At 39.5% G+C, this 19,228-nt stretch overlaps 1 protein-coding gene and 1 pseudogene across 2 annotated transcripts in view; both read left to right on the forward strand.

Annotated features, from left to right (window-relative positions):
- gtpbp10 (GTP-binding protein 10 (putative)) overlaps positions 1–18,968 on the forward strand; it is a 34,078-nt gene extending 15,110 nt beyond the window's left edge. For both annotated transcript variants that reach the window (XM_041184484.1, XM_041184485.1), the window contains exons 5-10: positions 5,939–6,012; positions 8,224–8,276; positions 9,550–9,657; positions 13,390–13,467; positions 14,534–14,657; positions 16,248–18,968. In XM_041184484.1, coding sequence (XP_041040418.1) covers positions 5,939–6,012; positions 8,224–8,276; positions 9,550–9,657; positions 13,390–13,467; positions 14,534–14,657; positions 16,248–16,459 — 649 coding nt within the window. In that variant the 3' untranslated portion in view covers positions 16,460–18,968. The remainder of the gene's footprint in view (positions 1–5,938; positions 6,013–8,223; positions 8,277–9,549; positions 9,658–13,389; positions 13,468–14,533; positions 14,658–16,247) is intronic.
- Positions 4,248–4,628, forward strand: LOC121276262 (annotated as a pseudogene).
- Positions 18,969–19,228: the final 260 nt, after the last annotated feature.

A 19,228-nucleotide genomic window follows, 5' to 3' on the forward strand; every position in this document is an offset into this window, starting at 1 on the left:
AAGACTATTGTCATATGTTTTTCCTTTTGGGAGTTGTGAAAATTCTTTGTAAGTTTGCAATGTGATAAATTATCAGGAAGTAGCGGCGAAGTGACAAGACAATTAGTGTCACTGGACTGGTATTCCAGAGGCCCAGGATAATGCTCTGGGGACCCAGGTTCGAATCCCACCATTTCAAATGGTGGAATTTGAATTCAATAAAAATCTGGAAATCATGAAACTATTGTCAATTGTCGTAAAAACTCATGTGGTTCACTAATGACCTTTGCAGGACACTAATGTCCTTTTTCCTTAAGGAAATCCGCTGTCTTCGCCTGGCCTGGCCTATATGTGACTCCAGATCCGCAGTAAGTGGTTGACTCTTAAATGCCCACCCAGTAGTATCAAACTGCTAACAAGTCATTTAAAAGGAATGAAACTGGACGGACCACCCGCCATTGACTTAGGCACCTAAAATTGGCAACTTCAAACTCAGCCCTGTTGACTGTGCAAAGTCCTCCTTACTAACATCTGGGGGTTTGTGCCAAAATTGGAAGAGTTGTCTCACAGACTAGTCAAGCAACAGCCTCACACAGTCATCCTCATGGGATCATACCCTACAGACCATGTCCCATACACCACCATCACCATCCCTGAGGTGGCAGCACAGTGGTATACAGTTGGGACAGAGTGGCCCTGGAAGTCCTCAACATCCACTCTAAACCCCATGAAGTCTCCTGCCATCAGGTCAAACATGGGCAAGGAAACATTGTGCTGCCTACCTGTACCAACCCTCTCAGCTGCTGAATCAGTGCTCCTCCAAGTTGAACACCACTTGGAGGGAGCACTGAGGGTGGCAAGGGCGCAGAATGTACTCTGGGTGGGAGATTTCAATTGCCATCACCAAGAGTGGCTCGGTAGCACCATCATGGGTTGAGCTGACCGAGTCCGAAAAGACAATGCTGCTAGTCTGGGTCTGCAGCAGGTGATGAGGGAACCAACAATGGGAAAAACATCCTTGACCTTACCCTCACCAACCTGCCTGCTGCAGATGCATCTGGCCATGACAGTATCGGTAGGAGTGACCAACAGTTGTTGTGGAGACTAAGTCCTGTCCATCATATTATGTGGCACCACCACTTTACTAAATGGGATAGATTTCATACAGATCTAACAACACAAGACTGAGCATCCATGAGGCGCAGTGGGCCATCAGCACAGCAGAATTATACTCGACCACAATCTGTAACCTCATCGCCTGTCAATACCCCCACTCTACCGTTATCAACAAGACAATGAGGATGCAGGAGGGCATGCCAGGAGCAACACCAGGCTAAAAATGAGGTGTCAACCTGGTGAAGCTACAACACAGGACTACTTGTGTGCCAGACAGCATAAACAGCAAGTGATAGATAGAGCAAAGCGATTCCACAACCAACAGATCAGATCTAAGCTCTGCAGTCCTGCCACATCCACTTGTGAATGGTGGACAACTAAACAACTCACTGGAGGAGAAGGCTCCACAAATATCCCCATCCTCAAATGATGGAGGATCCCAGCACATCAGTGCAAAAGATAAGGCTGAAGCATTTGCAACAATCTTCAGCTAGAAGTGCCAAGTGGATAATCCATCTTGCCCTCCTCCAGCGGCCCCAAACATCACAGATGCCAGTCTTCAGACAATTCACTCCACGTGATATCAAAAAAACAGCAGAAGGCACTGGATACTGCAAAGTCTATAGACCCTGACAATATCCTGGCAATATAATGAAGACTTGTGCCCCACAACTTGCCGTGCCCCTAGCCAAGCTGTTCCAGTACAACCATAACACTGGCATCTACCCAGGTATGTCCTGGACACAAAAATCTGGATAAATCCAACCTGACCAATTGCCACCCCATCAGTCTACTCTCGATCATCAGTTAAGTGATGGAAGCGGTCATCAACAATGCTATCAATAGGCACTTGCTTAACAATAACCTCACTGATGCTCATTTTGGGTTCCGTCAAGCTCACTTAGCTTCTGACCTCATTACAGCCTTGGTTCAAACATGGACAAAAGAGCTGAACTCCCGAGGTGAGGTGAGAGTGATTGCCCGTGGCATCAAGGGAGCTTTTGACTGAGAGTGGCATCAAGAGGCCTTCTCAAAACTGGAGTCAATGAGAATCAGGGGAAAAACTCTCTGCTGGTTGGATTCATATCTAGAACAAAGGAAGATGGTTTTGTTTGTTGGATGTCAATCATTTCAGTTCTAGGACATCACTGCAGGTGTTCCTCAGGGTAGTGTCCTCAGCCCAACCATCTTCAGCTGCTTCATCAATGACCTTCCTTCCATCATAAGGTCAGAAGTGGGGATGTTCACAGATGGTTGCACAATGTTCAGCACCATTCACGACTCCTCAGATACTGAAACAGTGCTTGTCCAAATGCAGCAAGACCTGGACAACATTCAGGCTTGGGCTGATAAGTGGCAAGTAACATTCGTGCCAAGCAAGTGCAAGGCAATTATCATTTCCAACAAGATAGAATATAATTATTGCTCCTTGACATTCAATGGCATTACCATTACTGAATTCCCCACTATCAGCATCCTGGGGGGTTACCATTGACCAGAAACTGAACTGGACTACCCACATAAATACTGTGACTACAAGAGCAGGTAAGGGGGTAGGAATCCTGCAACGAGTAGCTCACCTCCTGACTCCCCAATGCCTGTACACCATCTACAAGGCACAAGTCAGGAGCATGATGGAATGCTCTCCACTTGCCTGGATGAGTGCAGTTCCAACAACAACACAAGAAGCTTCACACCATCCAGGACAAAGCAGCCTGCTTGATTGGCACCCCATCCACAAACATTCACTCCCTCCATGACTGACGAACAGTAGCAACAGTGTGTACCATCTACAAGATGCACTGCAGAAACTCACCAGGGCTCCTTAGACAGCACTTTCTAAACCCACGATCACTATCATCTATGAGGACAAGGGCAGCAGATACATGGGAACACCACCACCTGGATTCCCCTTCAAGCTGCTCACCTTCTTGACTTGGAAATATATTGCCGTTCCCTCACTGTCACTGGGTCAAAATCCTGGAACTCCCTCCCTAACAGCACTGTGGCTATACATACACCACAGGAACTCCAGCGGTTTAAGAAGTCAGCTCACTACGACCTTCTCAAGGGCAATTAGCGATGGGCAGTAAGTGCTGGCCCAGCCAGCAATGCCCACATCCCGTATATGAATAAAACAAAAACCAAATAATCTGAAAGTATATTACAGTTCAGAATGTAGCTACAAACATATTACAACGTAACCTCATTTTGCAGGAATTAATTGTGACTGTTTACAATTGACTTGAAAGTAAAGGATGAAAATAACTTGCATTTATACGTTACTTTTCATAACTTCAGGGCATACCAATGCAATTTTTGGACCAATAAGAACTTTAGAAGTGTTTTCATTATTGTAACGGAAAAGAAATGTGGGAGCCAGTTTGCGCACTGTATGGCCCCAGAAACAGCAATGTGATGTGACAAGATAACCTCTTTTTTTTAGCAATGTTGTAATAATATTGGATATTAATTTTGGATAAATATTGACCAGGACAGGAGAATTCTCTGGTGTTTTTATGAATATTGTCATGGAATCTTTTGCAACTACCTGAGATGGGGGGCCTTCATTGAGCGTGTCATTAGAAAGGCTATACTTCCTAGCATGTGGCCGTACTACGCTGTAGTGTCATTCTGGATTATGCACTCAAGCATTTGGAGTTGGACTTGAACCTGTAACCTTGCACCTCAAGGCAAGAGTACGTCAACCAAGGACTCACACTTGATTATTGAGTCTTTTTCATTTGGAAGAAATCTATGAATTGTTCAAGAAGGCTTTCTAAATTCACCAGAATACCTGCATGTGGATTCTGTGAGAGAAAATCTAAAATTTTGTATTCTGTAGTTTGTAGGAGTGGGTTAATTGTTCCTAATTTGCACTTCACTAATTAAAAATGTTACTGAAACTATTTTGAAATAGTTCCACGGAGTTCGTATGTTCGGACAAAACTATAAGTCACTTAGCACAAGGTGTGTTAATTAAGGAGAGTCAGCATGGATTTGTTAAAAGATAAATTGTGTTTAACTAACTTGATTGAGTTTTTGATGAGGTAACAGAGAAGGATGTTGAGAGTGTTATGGACTTCCAAAAGGCATTTGATAAACTGCAGCATTTTAGGCTGTCAATTTTCGATTCCGGCGGTGGCGACATGATGCAGATTCTTGTGAACGCTCTGACTGGGAAAACATCACTCGAGGTGGAACCGAGCGACATCATCGAGAACGTGAAAGCAAAAATCCAGGATAAGGAGGGGATGCTGGATCAGCAGTGCTTGATCTTTGCTGGGAAGCAACTAGAAGATGGACACACCCTGCCTGACTGCAACATCCAAAAAGAATCGATTCTATATTTGGTGCTGCGTCTGATGGGTGGTGTCCTGGACCCCTCCCTCCGAATCCTCGTTCAAAAATACAACTGTGACAAGATGACCTGACGCAAGTGCTACCCCTGTCTGCGTCCTCGTACGTCAAACTGTCGTAAAACCAAGTGTGGCCACACAAACGATCTGCGCCCCAAGGAGAAGCTGAAATAAATGTCAGAGGCACCTAATGTCCCCTTGGTAAACTTGTGTTTGTGCTAAATTTCCAATGAAAGCACACATTGCATCAAAAAAAAACAAAGTTGAAGCCCATGGAATAACCTGGACAGTGGCAACATAGATACTTATTTGGTTGAGTGACAGGAAATAGAGTAGTGATGAATGGCTGTTTCTCAGACCGATGAGAGGTATACATCCGCAGTTTTTTTGTTTTTATATATATATATAACTTAGACTTGGGTGAGCAGGGCAGAATTTCAAAATTTAAAGATGACATAAGACTTGGAAGCAAGAACAGAAAAACCTGTCACCTTGGGGTATATGTGTACCAATCATTGAAGGTGTTTTAAAAAAGCATGTGGGATCCTGGGCTTTATAAGTAGAGGCATAAAGTACAAAAGCATGGAAATTATGAGAAAAATACTTAATAAAACACTGTTTTGGCACCAATTAGAATAATGTGTTCAATTCTGTGCACTGCACTTTAGGAAGATTAGGAAGGCTTTGGAGACAGTGCACAAAAGATTTTTGAGAATGGTTTTAGGGATGAGGGACTTCAGTTATGTGGATTGGAAGGGAAAAGAATTGAAAGGTTACAAGGAAAGGAAGGGGGAGTGTTCCTAGCATAATTGCTCTTGCAGAGAGATGGTGTGGATTTAGCAGACTGAATGGCCTCCTATGCTGTAACCATTCTATGATTCTACTCTATGATCTTTCGAAAATAACATAATGTGATGTTAGCAGTGCAATAAATAGGATAATATAACTGCTGTGACACCAGTGTCAGTAATCGTTTTACTGAAAACTAGCATTCGTCAGCCTGCCGTCTCTTTAAATAGCTAACCTCAAATGTTGTCAATTATAGTTGATTTTTTGCAGTGGTTCTAACAGCCCAATGTCAGACTGGCACAGTAAGATTGCTTTATTCTGTTTGCAACTACTGTGCATTTGAATAATATATAAGGTGGAGAGGATTCAGTTTGCATAAATGTCATGCAGAATGAATCTGTATCAGCCAAATAAACAGAGTATGGATTGGACAAACAAGATGAAATGTGCAGCCCTGAGGCTGAAGTAATAACAATTACTGAACTTCCAAATTGTTCTGATCCATTAGCTTTGAAGAGCTACCTCGAATGAATGTTGGATAAATTTTGTTTTATTGAATTTGGGCTCCACAATTTAAATTGCATGCTGATTTTTGCAAAAGGCAGCTCAGTGCTGCATCTGCTTTAGCAAATTGTTGAAAGTTTTATTCTTTTTAATTACTATCTTTAGGTAACAGACTTTCCTATTAATTGCAGGTTTCCAAATGCTGGGAAATCTTCATTATTGAGCCAGCTGTCTCATGCTAAGCCTAAGATTGCAGATTATTCATGTAAGTGTAACAGTGGAACTCTATTTTTTAAAGATTTTTTTCCCCTCTAATGCTAGCCACCCTCCTCCTTTTATACTTAGGACTTAGGAGAGGGAGTAGGCTATTCAGCCCTTTGAGCCTGCTTCTTATACTGCTTCCTCAAACTTGGACAGTGTCTGATGAGCACTGAGCTCAGTATCATCAGTTTTATTTTAAAGCACATTATTCTAGATAGCACATTAAATCTCTTCCTTTAGTGTCAAAAGGTAAACAGACTCAATACAAATTAGCCAATGGCATTCAATTTAACAAAGTTAAGCAGACATTAACCCTAGTAGTGAAATGAACTTTAATATTTGATCAAATTAAAAATCTATATGTGGCAAGTAAATGCAAAATATTGTTTATCGTTGTAGTTCCAGCACAGTACCGTATGCAGTTTAAGTTGATTTATATTAGCACTGTGATCCATTTAAAGATATGAATTAACATGTAATAGATTATTTTGTATTGTATTCTCTTTACCTTATTCACTATTCAAATCATGCCAGTCTTTATTACTTTAAAGTTATTGATTTGTGATGATGCAAGGGAGGGCATCTTGCTTATCCAGTGAACTAACCTACATTTGCGGATGGGGATCTCTGACTGGTAGCCATAGATCCAACATTAGACTTTGGAACTCTGGATGCTTACTTCCTTTGATGTTTGTAAAGTTATCATATTTTATTGCAGTTTAGTGTTGTGTATAAATATTTAAAAGCCTTTAAAAAAATGTAACTTTAGTAGAATTGGGATTTGTGCTGATTCAATAAAATGTAGAAAAGCACTGGGCTCACTCGGTGATATTGGATAGTTTGTTTTTCTGTCTCAAGTCTTATTGGCGCCATGCAGCATAACTTTGGTAAGAAAGTGGATAAACAATGTTCTTTCAGTCATTTCCCAAAACTGTTGCATGGCTAGAGTCTGTAAGAGTGGACTTGGTGATGATCATTTATTATCATTTTATCTTTTATTACCCCAAAAGGCTGTGGAGGCTAGGTCAGTTGAAAATTCCAAAACCAAGGTTTTTGTTAGGCAAGAGTATTAAGGGCTACGAAACCAAGGCAGGTAGATGGAGTTGAGCAGCTATGATCAAATTGAATGGTGTAACGGGTTTGAGGTGCTGCATGTCCTGTTCCTATTCCCTTATTCTTGTGAAGAATAGAGCTATTAATAGAGGTGGTTTTGCATATACATGGGTTACTATCAGAACCCCACAGGCATTTGTGTTAGGACTACTACTGTTCGTGATCTAGGTGAAGTTATTGTCTGTACTGTCCACAAAATTGTTTGTAATTTTAAAAAAATGTTATTAGGAATCTTGAGAAAAATAAACTGCAGTCTGATGTTGATGCAGCAGAGGTCTGGGGCCACACCTGCGGGTGCACTTAAGATAGAAAAGTATAGAGTATGGATAAATACAGTTGTGCAGGTTGGTAAGGCTAACGTCAAGCATGTGCATCCCACCCTTGGTACAGAATTAAAGACTGATGATCAGGAAAGATACCTTTGCATTATAGCGCATGAAACTAATGAGTGCATGACTAATGTCAAGAGGCTATTGTGAAGTCAAACAGAGTACCAGGGTGTATACCAAGGTCAAACAGTATAAAACTAAAACATCGAAAGAGTCCTTGTACATGACTGGTTCAGCATTATCTGGAATACTGTATCAAGTTTTCATCTCCTCACATGATAGGTGATATAGAGGAGAGTTGGGGTCGGGTAGGGGAGTCGGGTTGGGGATGTGGGGGAAGTGATGTGTGAGCAGTGATGGGTTTGGTTTGCACTATTAATCACTGAGTTAAACAGAGTAACTCTAGGGTAAGTAGTGCATATCTAACCCAAGTCTCAGGCACTGACAGCAGTGTAAGAGATACTTGCATAGTGTCCCAGGGAATGCAAATAAGCCCGTCGGAAGTTCAAACTACCCAGGCAATTACAGCGCCTTTGCACGTGTCAGGACTTTTGATGGGCTTTGACATGGACCAGCATCTTTAAGTTCAGTATATCGCCACTCCTGATACTGGAAGATCTGACCCTTTGAAATTTGAACACAAAATATTGTCATTGGCCCATTTTACCTGTGCAGGCTTTCCCAAAGAACAATTCATCTTGCCCCATTCTTTGTCCTTAACCCTTATATTTTTAACTTGTCTTGTTTTTATGAATTTTATTTTTACTTTTCAGTCACTACCATGAGGCCAGAAATTGGAAAGTTACTGTACAGTGATTACAAACAGGTAAGTATTGTCAGCATGGCATTTTAAGTTTCATCAATTTTTTTGATGTATTAGAAAACACTTCACTGAAATTGACAGATTGAGGCAAATAATGATCAGGCACTGCTAAATTTACTAAGATTTCTCACAGGGGAGAAGTACCAGTATTTTGAACTTTACTAAAGATCCCAAACATCTATATTGAGCATTCAAATTTCATGCTGCTGGGTGACAAGGGATGTCACTATTGATCAGATGCTTAACTGGACCTGCCACATCAACACTGTGGCTATAAGACCAAGATGCTGAGTATTCTGCAATGAGTAGCTCACCTCAATGTCTTCCTCCTGTCTAAAAGGCTTATGTCAGGGGTCCTTATCTGAAAAGGAAGAATGTGTAGGGTTATGAGGAGAAGGCGAGCGAATGCCACTAGGTGAATTTCTCATTCGGTGAATTGTTGCAGATACGATGGGCTGAATGGCCTCTTTCTGCACTTTAACAATTGTGTTTCTGTGATTCTGAGCGTGAAGGAAAATGCGCCACTTGTTGAGATAGGGGTGTCACAATAAAACTTGAAGCTCAACACCAATCAAGATAGAGAAGTTTGCTTGATCAGTGCCAGTCCCACTGAACTGTTTTTGCATCCCCCCTACAATAGGCATATGTGGCGCTGCAACAACCCATCAGCTTAGTTTGGCAGAATCTTCCAGCCCTGTAATCACCACCAAGATGGACAAGAAGAACACTGTCACCTCTGAAATCCCTTCCGAGTCACTTTATACATCTATCCTTTCATCATCACTGGATCAAAATCCTCTTATTTCCTACCTAACACCATTGCGCAAAAACAAGGATTGAAGTGACTTGATAAAGCTGCCCACCACTTTCTCATGACCACTAGCATATGATGTGGCCTTTTGATTGTCAACTGCACCAAGAGAACAGGTCAATTTTTTAAAGTTATTTTTTTGCCCCACCTGAGTGCTAGTGGTAGGGCCTGATTTTATTCGATTGTATTACAGTTATTGCATTGATTAAAAGGAATAGATAAAATGCACTGTTCATTATTTGGAAAATCTTTAGTTGCATGTAGGCTCTTAGCCAGATCTTTATTACTGCACAATTGATATATTTTTCAAGTGGTGTTAAATTAGCCCTTTATCTCGCAAACTTGCTATGCAAATGAGTTTCCTGGGCCAGATTTACATTTAATACATGATCCACGAATTTATGAATTTACATGATATCCATCAACTGAATTCTGTGTAAATTACAGTGTACTTTTCTGTCACAGGTATCAGCAGCTGATTTGCCTGGTTTGATTGAAGGTGCACACTTAAATAAAGGGATGGGTCACAAGTTTCTTAAACATGTGGAGAGGACCAAGCAGCTGCTTTTTGTGGTCAGTAAGAAAAATGTTTTCCTTTCTTTATTTTGAATAGTTTTATTGTATAATTCTATGTCAAACTTTTATGTTTAACATTGCTTTGGTCTATTTAACCCTTTAAGAATATTGAAATATTCATAACTTGTATTCTCTGGAAAAACTTTAACTTGGACGCTCAAAAAAAACTATTGCAGTAAAATAGCTACCTGTGTTTTGATCATAACTGACAACCTTTCTCTTCTTTTGCCAGAAAGCCAAAGAAATATGTATATGAGTTTAACAACCTAATTTGCATAAAGTACATTTTTCAGCTGGGAAATATTGTAGGATGGAACAAATTCATCTTGTCCAAAAATGGAATCAAAAATGCACTGTTACCTTTATTTAAGGGTGCAATGTTGCTATGCTCTCACTGTACATATGAACGTATGAATTAGGAGTAGGAGTAGGCCACTCGGTCCCTCAAACCTGCTCTGCCATTCAATAAGATCATGGCTGATCTGATTTTAACCTCAACTCTACATTCCCACCTACTCCCGATAACCTTTCAACCTATTCCTTATCATCCCTATTTACTTCTGCCTTAAAGATATGCAAAGACTCTGCTTCCACTGCATTTTGAGAGAATTCCAAAGACTCTCAACCCTCTGAGAGAGAAAAATTCTCCTCCTCTCTGTCTTAAAGGGGCGACTCCTTATTTTTAAACATTGACCCCTAGTTCTGGATTCTTTCTCAAGAGGGAACATCCTTTCCACATCCACCATGTCAAGACCCCTCAGGATCTTCAATCAAGTCGCCTCTTACTCTTTTAAACTCTAGTGGAATCCAGCCTAGTTTGTCTAACCTTTCCTTATAAGATAACCCGCCCATTCCAGGTATTAGTCTAATAAATCTTCTCTGAACTGCTTCCAATGCATTTACATCCTTCCTTAAATAAGGAGACCAATACTGTACACAGTACTCCAGATGTGGTCTTACCAATGCCCTGTATAACTGAAGCATAACTTCCCTACTTTTATATTCAATTGCCCTTGCAATAAACAATAACATTCTGTTAGCTTTCCTAATTATTTGCTATACCTGCAAACTTAGCTTTTGTGATTCATGCACTAAGACACCCAGATCCCTCTGCATCTCAGAGCTCTGCAATCCCTTACTATTTAGATAATATGCTTTATTATTTTTCCTGCAAAAATGGACAATTTTACATTTTTCCACATTATGCTCCATTTGTCAGACCTTTGCCCACTCACTTAACCTATCTTTGTATCCTCCTTATGTCCTCTTCACAACTTACTTCCCTACCTACCTTTGTGTCATCAGCAAAGTTAGCAACCATACCTTCGGCCCCTTCATCCAAGTGATTTATATAAATTGTAAAAAGTTAAGGCCTCAAGCATTGACCCCTGTGGTACATTATTCATTACATCTTGCCAACCAGAAAATGACCCATTTATGCCTCCTCTGTTTCCTGTTAGCTAACCAATCTTCTATCCATGCCAATATGTTACCCTCTACACCATGAGCTTTTATTTTCCGCAGTAACCTTTGATGTGGCACTTTATCAAATGCCTTCTGAAAATCTATACACACGCATGTTACTTCTTCAAAAAACTCCAGTATGTTGGCTAAACATGATTTCCCACTCCCAAAACCATGTTGACTCTGCCTGATTACCTTGAATTTTTCTAAGTGCCCTGTTATAACATTTTTAATAATAGCTTCTAACATTTTCCCTATCATCTATTTCACTAGCCAGTCCTTTTAAGACCCTAGGATGAAGTCCATCAAGACCCAGGGACTTGTCAGCCCGCATTTGCAACAATTTGCTCAGTTCTCTGGTGATTGTAATTTTCTTGAGTTCTTCCCTCCCTCCCATTTCCTGATTTCCAACTATTTCTGAGATGTTACTTGTACCCTCTACAGTAAAGACTGAGGCAAAATACCTGTTAAATTCATATGCCATCTCCTTATTTTCTATTATTAATTCCCCAGGCTCACTTTCTATAGGACCAATGCTCACTTCATTAACTCTTCATTTTTAAATATCTATAGAAACTCTGTGTGCCCTCTGATTGTCTTTTAGGGGAACTAAAGCAGCAAACAGCAGATCAAATTTGGATAACCTGTAATGAAAACAGCAAGTGTTGGAACTACTCAACAGGTCTGGTGGCATCAATGAGAGAGAAAAACAAAGATAATGTTTCGAGTTGAATATGACCCTGAAGAAGTTCTTACTTAACTGTGTTTCTCTTTCCACAGATGCTGCCAGACTTGCTGAATATTTCTAGCACTTTCTGTTTTTATTTCTGATTTGCAATCTGTTGCCTTTATTTTATTGGAAAACTTAATCTGGTTACTGGAGCATGGAAACTTAAAAATCTTTGGCACAGAAAGAGACCACCTGGTACATTCTTCCAGGGCTGGCTGAAAATGAACTATCTAGCCTAATCCCACTTTCCACCACTTGGTTGGTAGTCCTTTAGGTTACGGAGTTTCAAATGCATATCCAAGTATTTTTAAAATGTATATGAGGGCTTCTGTCTCGACCAGTCTTTTAGGCAGTGAACCCTACCGTTCCCTGGCGGAAGAAAAATTCTCTTCAACTCCCCACTAATCCTTCTAACAAATAATGTTAAATTTATGTCCCCTGGTTATTGACTGCTTTGCTAAGGGAAGTAAGTCCTCCTTTTCCATTTTATATAGGCCTCTCGTAATTCTATACATCTCATTTAAATCTCCCCTCCGTCTCTTCTGTTCCAAAGAAATCAATCCCAGCCTATCCAACCTTTCCTCATAGCTAAAATTCTCTGTTCCTGGTAACATTCTTGTATATCTTCTCCATACCTATAACCAGAGCAGTTATACTACTTCTGCATTCACAAGGAATGTTTATTTCTAAACTACATGACTTAAAAACGTATACAATAATGATGTTGAGTAGTAAGCTGAGCAGCCATTATGATTATAAGTTAGCTGCTATATGAAAGACTAAAGCAATCTGTTCTGAAGGCAAGGTACATTTCCAGCTCTAATTTATGGCAGTTTAGATACAGCTTGTGAAAGAATAGCAGTTGTTTCCAAGCAGGTTAGGCATGGTGTCACATCACTGTTCAAGCACTCATGAAAATGCTTAAATTGCATGGCTTATTTACCCATTGTTTCCCCCTTCATTCTCCCTTTCTTTTCACTTGAAAATGTTTATTCTTTGTGGGATACAGTGCCATAGCCACTACTAGTATGTAGTGCAAGGGACTAGTCCTCATGAGTGAGCTTAGCCAGTGAATGACATACTATTTTGCTAATGAAGGCAAACCTGAAGACTTATGTAATAAGGGTCATAAGATAACTGGTTACAAGTTTCCAGATCTGCCATCTTGGGTCTAGACAGCTGTGAGTGGGTTGGTTGTATAGGCTTACAATAACCTTCCCCCTGTTTTAGAGAAGGCTCAGGTCACACTTTGTACTAACTGCATATTTGACTTCTAAGCAATTGCATTTTCTAATATCCTAATTTTATTAATTAATATACAAAAATTAAATTCTCTCCATTGTAAACTTTATTTTAGCAGTGACACTCCGCTTTTGGTTGAAAGATAAGCAATAATATCTTGTACTTCAGGGAATGTGCAGTCTTTTTAAAAATTTGAACCTTCTAAAAGTTTGATTTTACTTGACAATATTATGACAAAAATAATTCTTGTGTACAATTCTTATTCCATTCCTTTCTGGATTTATTATTTGGAGGTGGATGTGACTGGATTTCAGCTTTCATATAAAACACCTTTAAGAACAGCTTTTGAAGCTATACAACTATTAACAAAGGTAAGCTATCTTTTGTTGTAGGATAACCTTAATTACTTCAGAAAGAAAATAAAACTAGAGAGAGGTGTGTGTGCATTTGAGATGTTTATTTATATATATTATATACTGGTATATATAAAATGAGTTATTTGTCCTGTATGTCTGGGAACCACTCCACTGCAAAATTTTATCTGTCCCAAGTTCTTTGTGCTGCATGGCTACCATTTTCACTCTAACGCCAGCCTCTGCCAGCCTAGCAGCATTTTACTCATTCCCTGACTCTTATGCTCCTCTCTAGCCATGTCCCTTTGCTGAAGTGACTCTGCACCCTGCTTTCTGACTCTGGCAGCTGCTTCCAAATGTTTCACTCCTGGTGTGAATGCCAAGGAGTGGAAGGCTTGGTGACTTGAGTTTCTGCTGTAGATTTCTGCACAATTTAGCATGGAGACAAGCATGAAAGATTGTGGGGGAGGGAACCGGGTGGGGGCTGGTGTGGCGTAATCATACAAGTGTGTTTGTAAGTGACCCAGCACTACTTGTCCTTTGTGATACATCATTCATAGGTGGAGATGAGATTATTACACCTTTCACTGCATCATGTTTCTGAGAGAAGGGAGAAAACTGCGTGAGAGGCCACCACTAAACACATCTTTCCCTCCTCTCCCCTTTTAACCTTCCAAAGAGAGCACTCCCTCTGCATCACCCTGGTCCACTCCTCATTTACCCCCAACACAGCGCCTCCTTCCCACACCACATTTCCATTCAAACACAGGAGATGCACCATCTTCCCTTTTACCATCTCTCCTCACCGTCCAAGGCCCCAAATACTCCTTCCAGGTGAAACAACAATTTGCTTGTACTTTTTCCTCCAAAAAGAACATAAATAAAAGGAAACTCTTACTGGGAAACCTAATCCCATGGATTTACCAGAAACTAGGAATGCCAGATCACTGAGCATAAAGCTTTTATGTCTTATTTGTTTCTGCTGCAGTTTTTCAGTTTAGAGTATAGTGAGTTTCAAAATCTCAGCAGTCCAGTTTAGTGGACTATATTGTACATCTTACTGACCATTATCTTTCATATTCAGGAGTTGGAGCTATATAAGGTAGAGCTTTTATCGAAGCCTGCACTATTAGCTGTAAACAAAATGGATTTGGAGAATGCTGAAGAGAAGTTTAAAGAACTGATGCTACAGCTTCAGCAGCCTCAAGGTAATTAGAACTACAGATTGTACAGCACAAAACCCATTCGATCCAGGAGCCCTTACAGATCAATATTTGAACATGTTATTGTTGTCAATGAGTAATTTTTTTAAATTAAATTCTCCATTCTAGTTAATTGTATAAGTAGGGACATCACACTCAACAGCTGATGTTTACCTCTGTGGGGTTGATTTTGACTTTTGGCCAATGGACTTCTGTAGGGCACTGATTGTCTGTCCATTCTGGCGCTGAATATACGACCAGGATTTTGAGGCCCTGGCTCATTTAAATTTAAAAGGCAAGCTGTGAGGCACCAAACAGACGTCCCAATGCAGTTTTTCAGATTGAAACCTCAAGGGACAGCCGCCAGCAAGGTAAATTGCACCAGGGGTGTCCTGAGACAGTACCATCCCAAATTATTTACCTGGGCCCTGGAGGAGTTCAACTTTGGCAGATTGCATAACCCATGGAACATGTGGGAGTATGCATGGCGCCAAATGCCAATCAGGGTCCTTTTTACATTATTAAGTCTGATCTCTATGTTAAAAGGCCTGTTGCCTGAAACAGGCAGATTCTTTTGACTGTTGACACTTTTCAAACAGCGTTGCCACATTGCTGATGATAACAGGGTGGTATGGCTGCTAGCCCCATTTTGAGGTTACTGCCTTTCTCTGTTGTTAACAGGAAGGTGGTTATGAAAATCTGTCCTGGTAATTTTAAGACCATCTGATTTTTAACACACTTCAAAAATCAAACATTCCATTCCTTTTAAAAATGAGGATGCATGCAATTATAGAGACGTCTATGAACTGTTGCATTAATTCAGAAACAAGAACTGATTTGGGGGCTTTCACTAAACGTATATCATTGAATTCCCTCTTGAGAATAAACAAACTAGGAACATTGGATGTGAACTTTCTCCTTTTAATAGTTGCTGTGAAAAATGTGTGTTTGTGTAAAAGGGGAAATACTGCTTAACATTTACACTAACATTTTTGGCAAAAGTTTCTCAAACAAGACTTTTCTGGTCTTTGCTCTTCTGAACCATGCATTTTACAAACTCATGCACATCAGTTGCTTACTGCAACAAATTGGACTGAATTTGATTTAAAATTAGACTGGACACATTTCTTAGAATAGTGGTTACTGTTTAGCAGCTGTACCAAAAAAGTTAATGAAATCTTGCAATCTGTTTTCTGGAGAACAACTGGGAGACTTATAGTCTTATTCCAACCATTGTTTAGTAAAGGATTTTGATTTTGTGTACTTGGCTTTTCACTTCAAGTCAGAAACTTCTTTGTACTAAATGTAAAACTCTCCACCTGCCTATTGCATTATATTAGCTGTGTGCATGAGTCATTAGACAAAATCACATCAGAAATTGCTGCTAATTGCATTAAATGTACATTGTTTGAAAACATGGTACAAACAAAAAGTTTTGTTGGATATCTGGTGTTAAGTTCTAGATTTCACCATTGTCTAGTAAATAATTTTCAGTAATTTGCACATTTCTGTTCTTGAATTCAAATTCTGTCATTAGATTTGTTGACTAAAAAGAAAATGTTTTTATCTTGATTTACTTTTCTTGTTCCACTGCAGCTTTCTATCATTTATTACCAGAGGAGATGGTTCCCTTGAGACCGGTCCAGTTTAACCACATAATCCCAGTCTCTGCTTCGACTGAATATGGAATTGAAGAACTGAAGAACTGCATTCGAAAATCATTAGATGATCAAGATGATCTAGAAAATGAACAGTACCACCTTGGAAAACTGCAGAGTTTGCGTTTAAACACTTTCAAATGTACCTAGAACTTGTAAAGTTGCTAGTTATTAGTATGAGTCTTCCACATTGGAGAGCTGAGAGGCTCATGAATATATTTAAATTAAATAGTTGTTTGGCAGTACAGAACTTGAATATAGCTGAAGAAAGTGAATATGCTGTCGAAGCTTTTCATCCTGCATCATCAGGCAGAACAGTTCGCAAGAATACCGATAGAAGAGGGAACAGCAATTTATATTGCATGAGAAGAGATTGCTGATTTGTTGCATCTTTTTCAACCAGAAAAAAGCTTGGAGGACAGCTATTCCTTGGTTCATTCTCCATGGTAATGCCTTGACCAATCAGAATTGGTGCCTTGTTTGAATTTGAACAAAAGCTCGGCAGTTAACTGTTCCCTGATGTATCCTCCATGGTAACGCCTCTACCAATAAGAGTCCACGTGCCAACCAATCAGCACTCTTCTCATGCAGTATAAATTGTGGTTCCCTTTACTATTGTTACTCTTGTGAACTCTTCTGATACGTACAAGACGAAAAGCTTAAACAGCATGTCTCTTTTTTCCTGCACTATTCAAATCAGTATCCTATGCTGCAGTTAGATTCATGTGGGTCAGGGCTAGAGGAAAGGTGGCAGGATTAGTTGCAAGTCAATCTTTCATACCTGACATCATTAAAGCTGTTACATTTGCAGGTACTTCCTCAGTTCATTACGAACTATGAATTTACGGAACCATACAGCACAAAAAGGGGATTATTTGATCCATGGTGCCAGAACCATCTATTGGCTGCACTGCTCTGCTCCTTACCTATAGCCTACAAATGTTTCCTTTTTGTGTATGTATCTATTTTTATTTTGGAAAATTATTATTGAGTCAGCTTCCACCATCTTTTCAGGTCAATAATTCTAGATCATTATAACTCATGTAAAATGTTTGCTTTTTTCAGCATCTTTACCCCTCAACCAACCCTATCCTACTTGTTGGAGGAGGATTACAATTGAGGTGTTGTAGTCCCACCAACCAGAATTTCTAAAATCTGATATTGCATGACAATAGATAGTTTGGTATTGTGACTTTGATACTCTCAACTTGGAAAAGGAGAAGTTTATGATGAATACTACAGCTATACTCTATTGGCATGAAGAAGAAGATTATCAGCAGCAAGAGTGCTAGGAAGGAATTGCAGGTGGACAGCAGAGAATGCAACAACAAAGGGGGGGCCATACAGGAATGGTTTGAGGGACACATTTTAATGTGTTTCAAAAGTAATGAATAAAACTAATGAAACACCCATATGTTAACCCTCATTAATCTATCTAAGCTTTCTCTTTCTATCATTTGCTAGAAGAGTATTATCCCAGTGGCTTCAGCAGAGATAGTGGAAAGCTGCTGGGTATTTTCCTCAAGCTCCCCTGATATCCTCTGAGTGTTAGAGCCTGTGTGCATTTCTGCTGGGGTATGTAATGTATTATTTTAATAAATTTATTGTAATGCAGCAATTGGTGTCATGTTCAGGCTGCAGGGGAAACCACAGTAAACGCTAGAAACCTCACTCTAAATCCAGTAAGGGGCACCATTAGACATTCCATGGTATATATTACACTGTGCTTGACTGAACAGTAAACATAAAATAAATGTCAATGTCCCAGCCTATTCTGAGTTTCAATTCTGGGAATGATGACTAAGTACCTGCTACCAACACAGCAGTAAAAAGCTAACCTGTATAAATCTATTAACAATGCCATGGAAGATCCAGTCATATTTAATTAACATTTAGCCATGAATGTCAGGCAGGTTCTATATGGGCAGCTGACTCACAAGCTTCATGTCTGAGCAGCAAGTTAAAAACATCATTTGCAACTGTTACTGAACAACCAAATAAAGACAGCATTCCATTTCAGAGGTGGTAATGTCATTAACATGCAAGTCAGCAGATCCAAGTTAACTGGAAGTAAATTTTTATTAAGATAATATATTACAATTATTGTTTCAGAAAAGCATGAGAATTAATCTCAAATGTCGCATTATGTACAACAGTGTGATAATGTACATGGCTAATAGAAGCTTAATACTCAGCCAAAGAAAATGAGCTTTTTCTAGGTCAACACATGGCCAGCAAGTAATATACAATTCCATAATTGGTGCTACATTCTATAACTGTTTCATAAAAGCATATGAAGTGAGTGTAAAATGGACTGAAAAGTGAAGAAATGTAAATGGCAACATTTTTATACAGTGTTACCTCAACTGTTTCTCACTCAATGACATTAAGAATACAGCCGGCCTGTTACAATGGCATCTACAACACTACAGCCAAAGACAAATATTGAAGCTGTTATTTTTAAAAAAGGCATTTCATAAATTATAAGGTGACGTGACCTTGTTACCTTTTTGACATGCAGAGTATATGGTAAATTTCAAACAATATTTTACAGTACGATGGATTGGTGTAAAGAGTACAGTCAGTGGCTGAAAATATAAGGAACAAGTTATCATACACTTTCAATACCCTGTAATAATAAATAAGTATCAAATAGAAATTTTTAGCCATTCTAATTGTTTCACAGAAATGTACCTTGTGTTATATAATGGCATATCATTTTAATATCTACAAAGCTAGCTACTTCTACATGTACAAATTCACATCACATGTTGATAACAGTGATGCAGTGCAATACAAGGATTATAGCTGAATCATATCTGAATGAAAGTGGAAAAATTGATTTTCTGTATTCAGCCTGTACCAGTAAGTGGGCCTAAGTACCACTTGCCAAGTCTGATAATGAAAATCAAATGCAGC

The sequence above is a fragment of the Carcharodon carcharias genome, chromosome 3, assembly GCF_017639515.1.
Source record: "Carcharodon carcharias isolate sCarCar2 chromosome 3, sCarCar2.pri, whole genome shotgun sequence".
Classification (NCBI taxonomy): Eukaryota; Metazoa; Chordata; class Chondrichthyes; order Lamniformes; family Lamnidae; genus Carcharodon; species Carcharodon carcharias.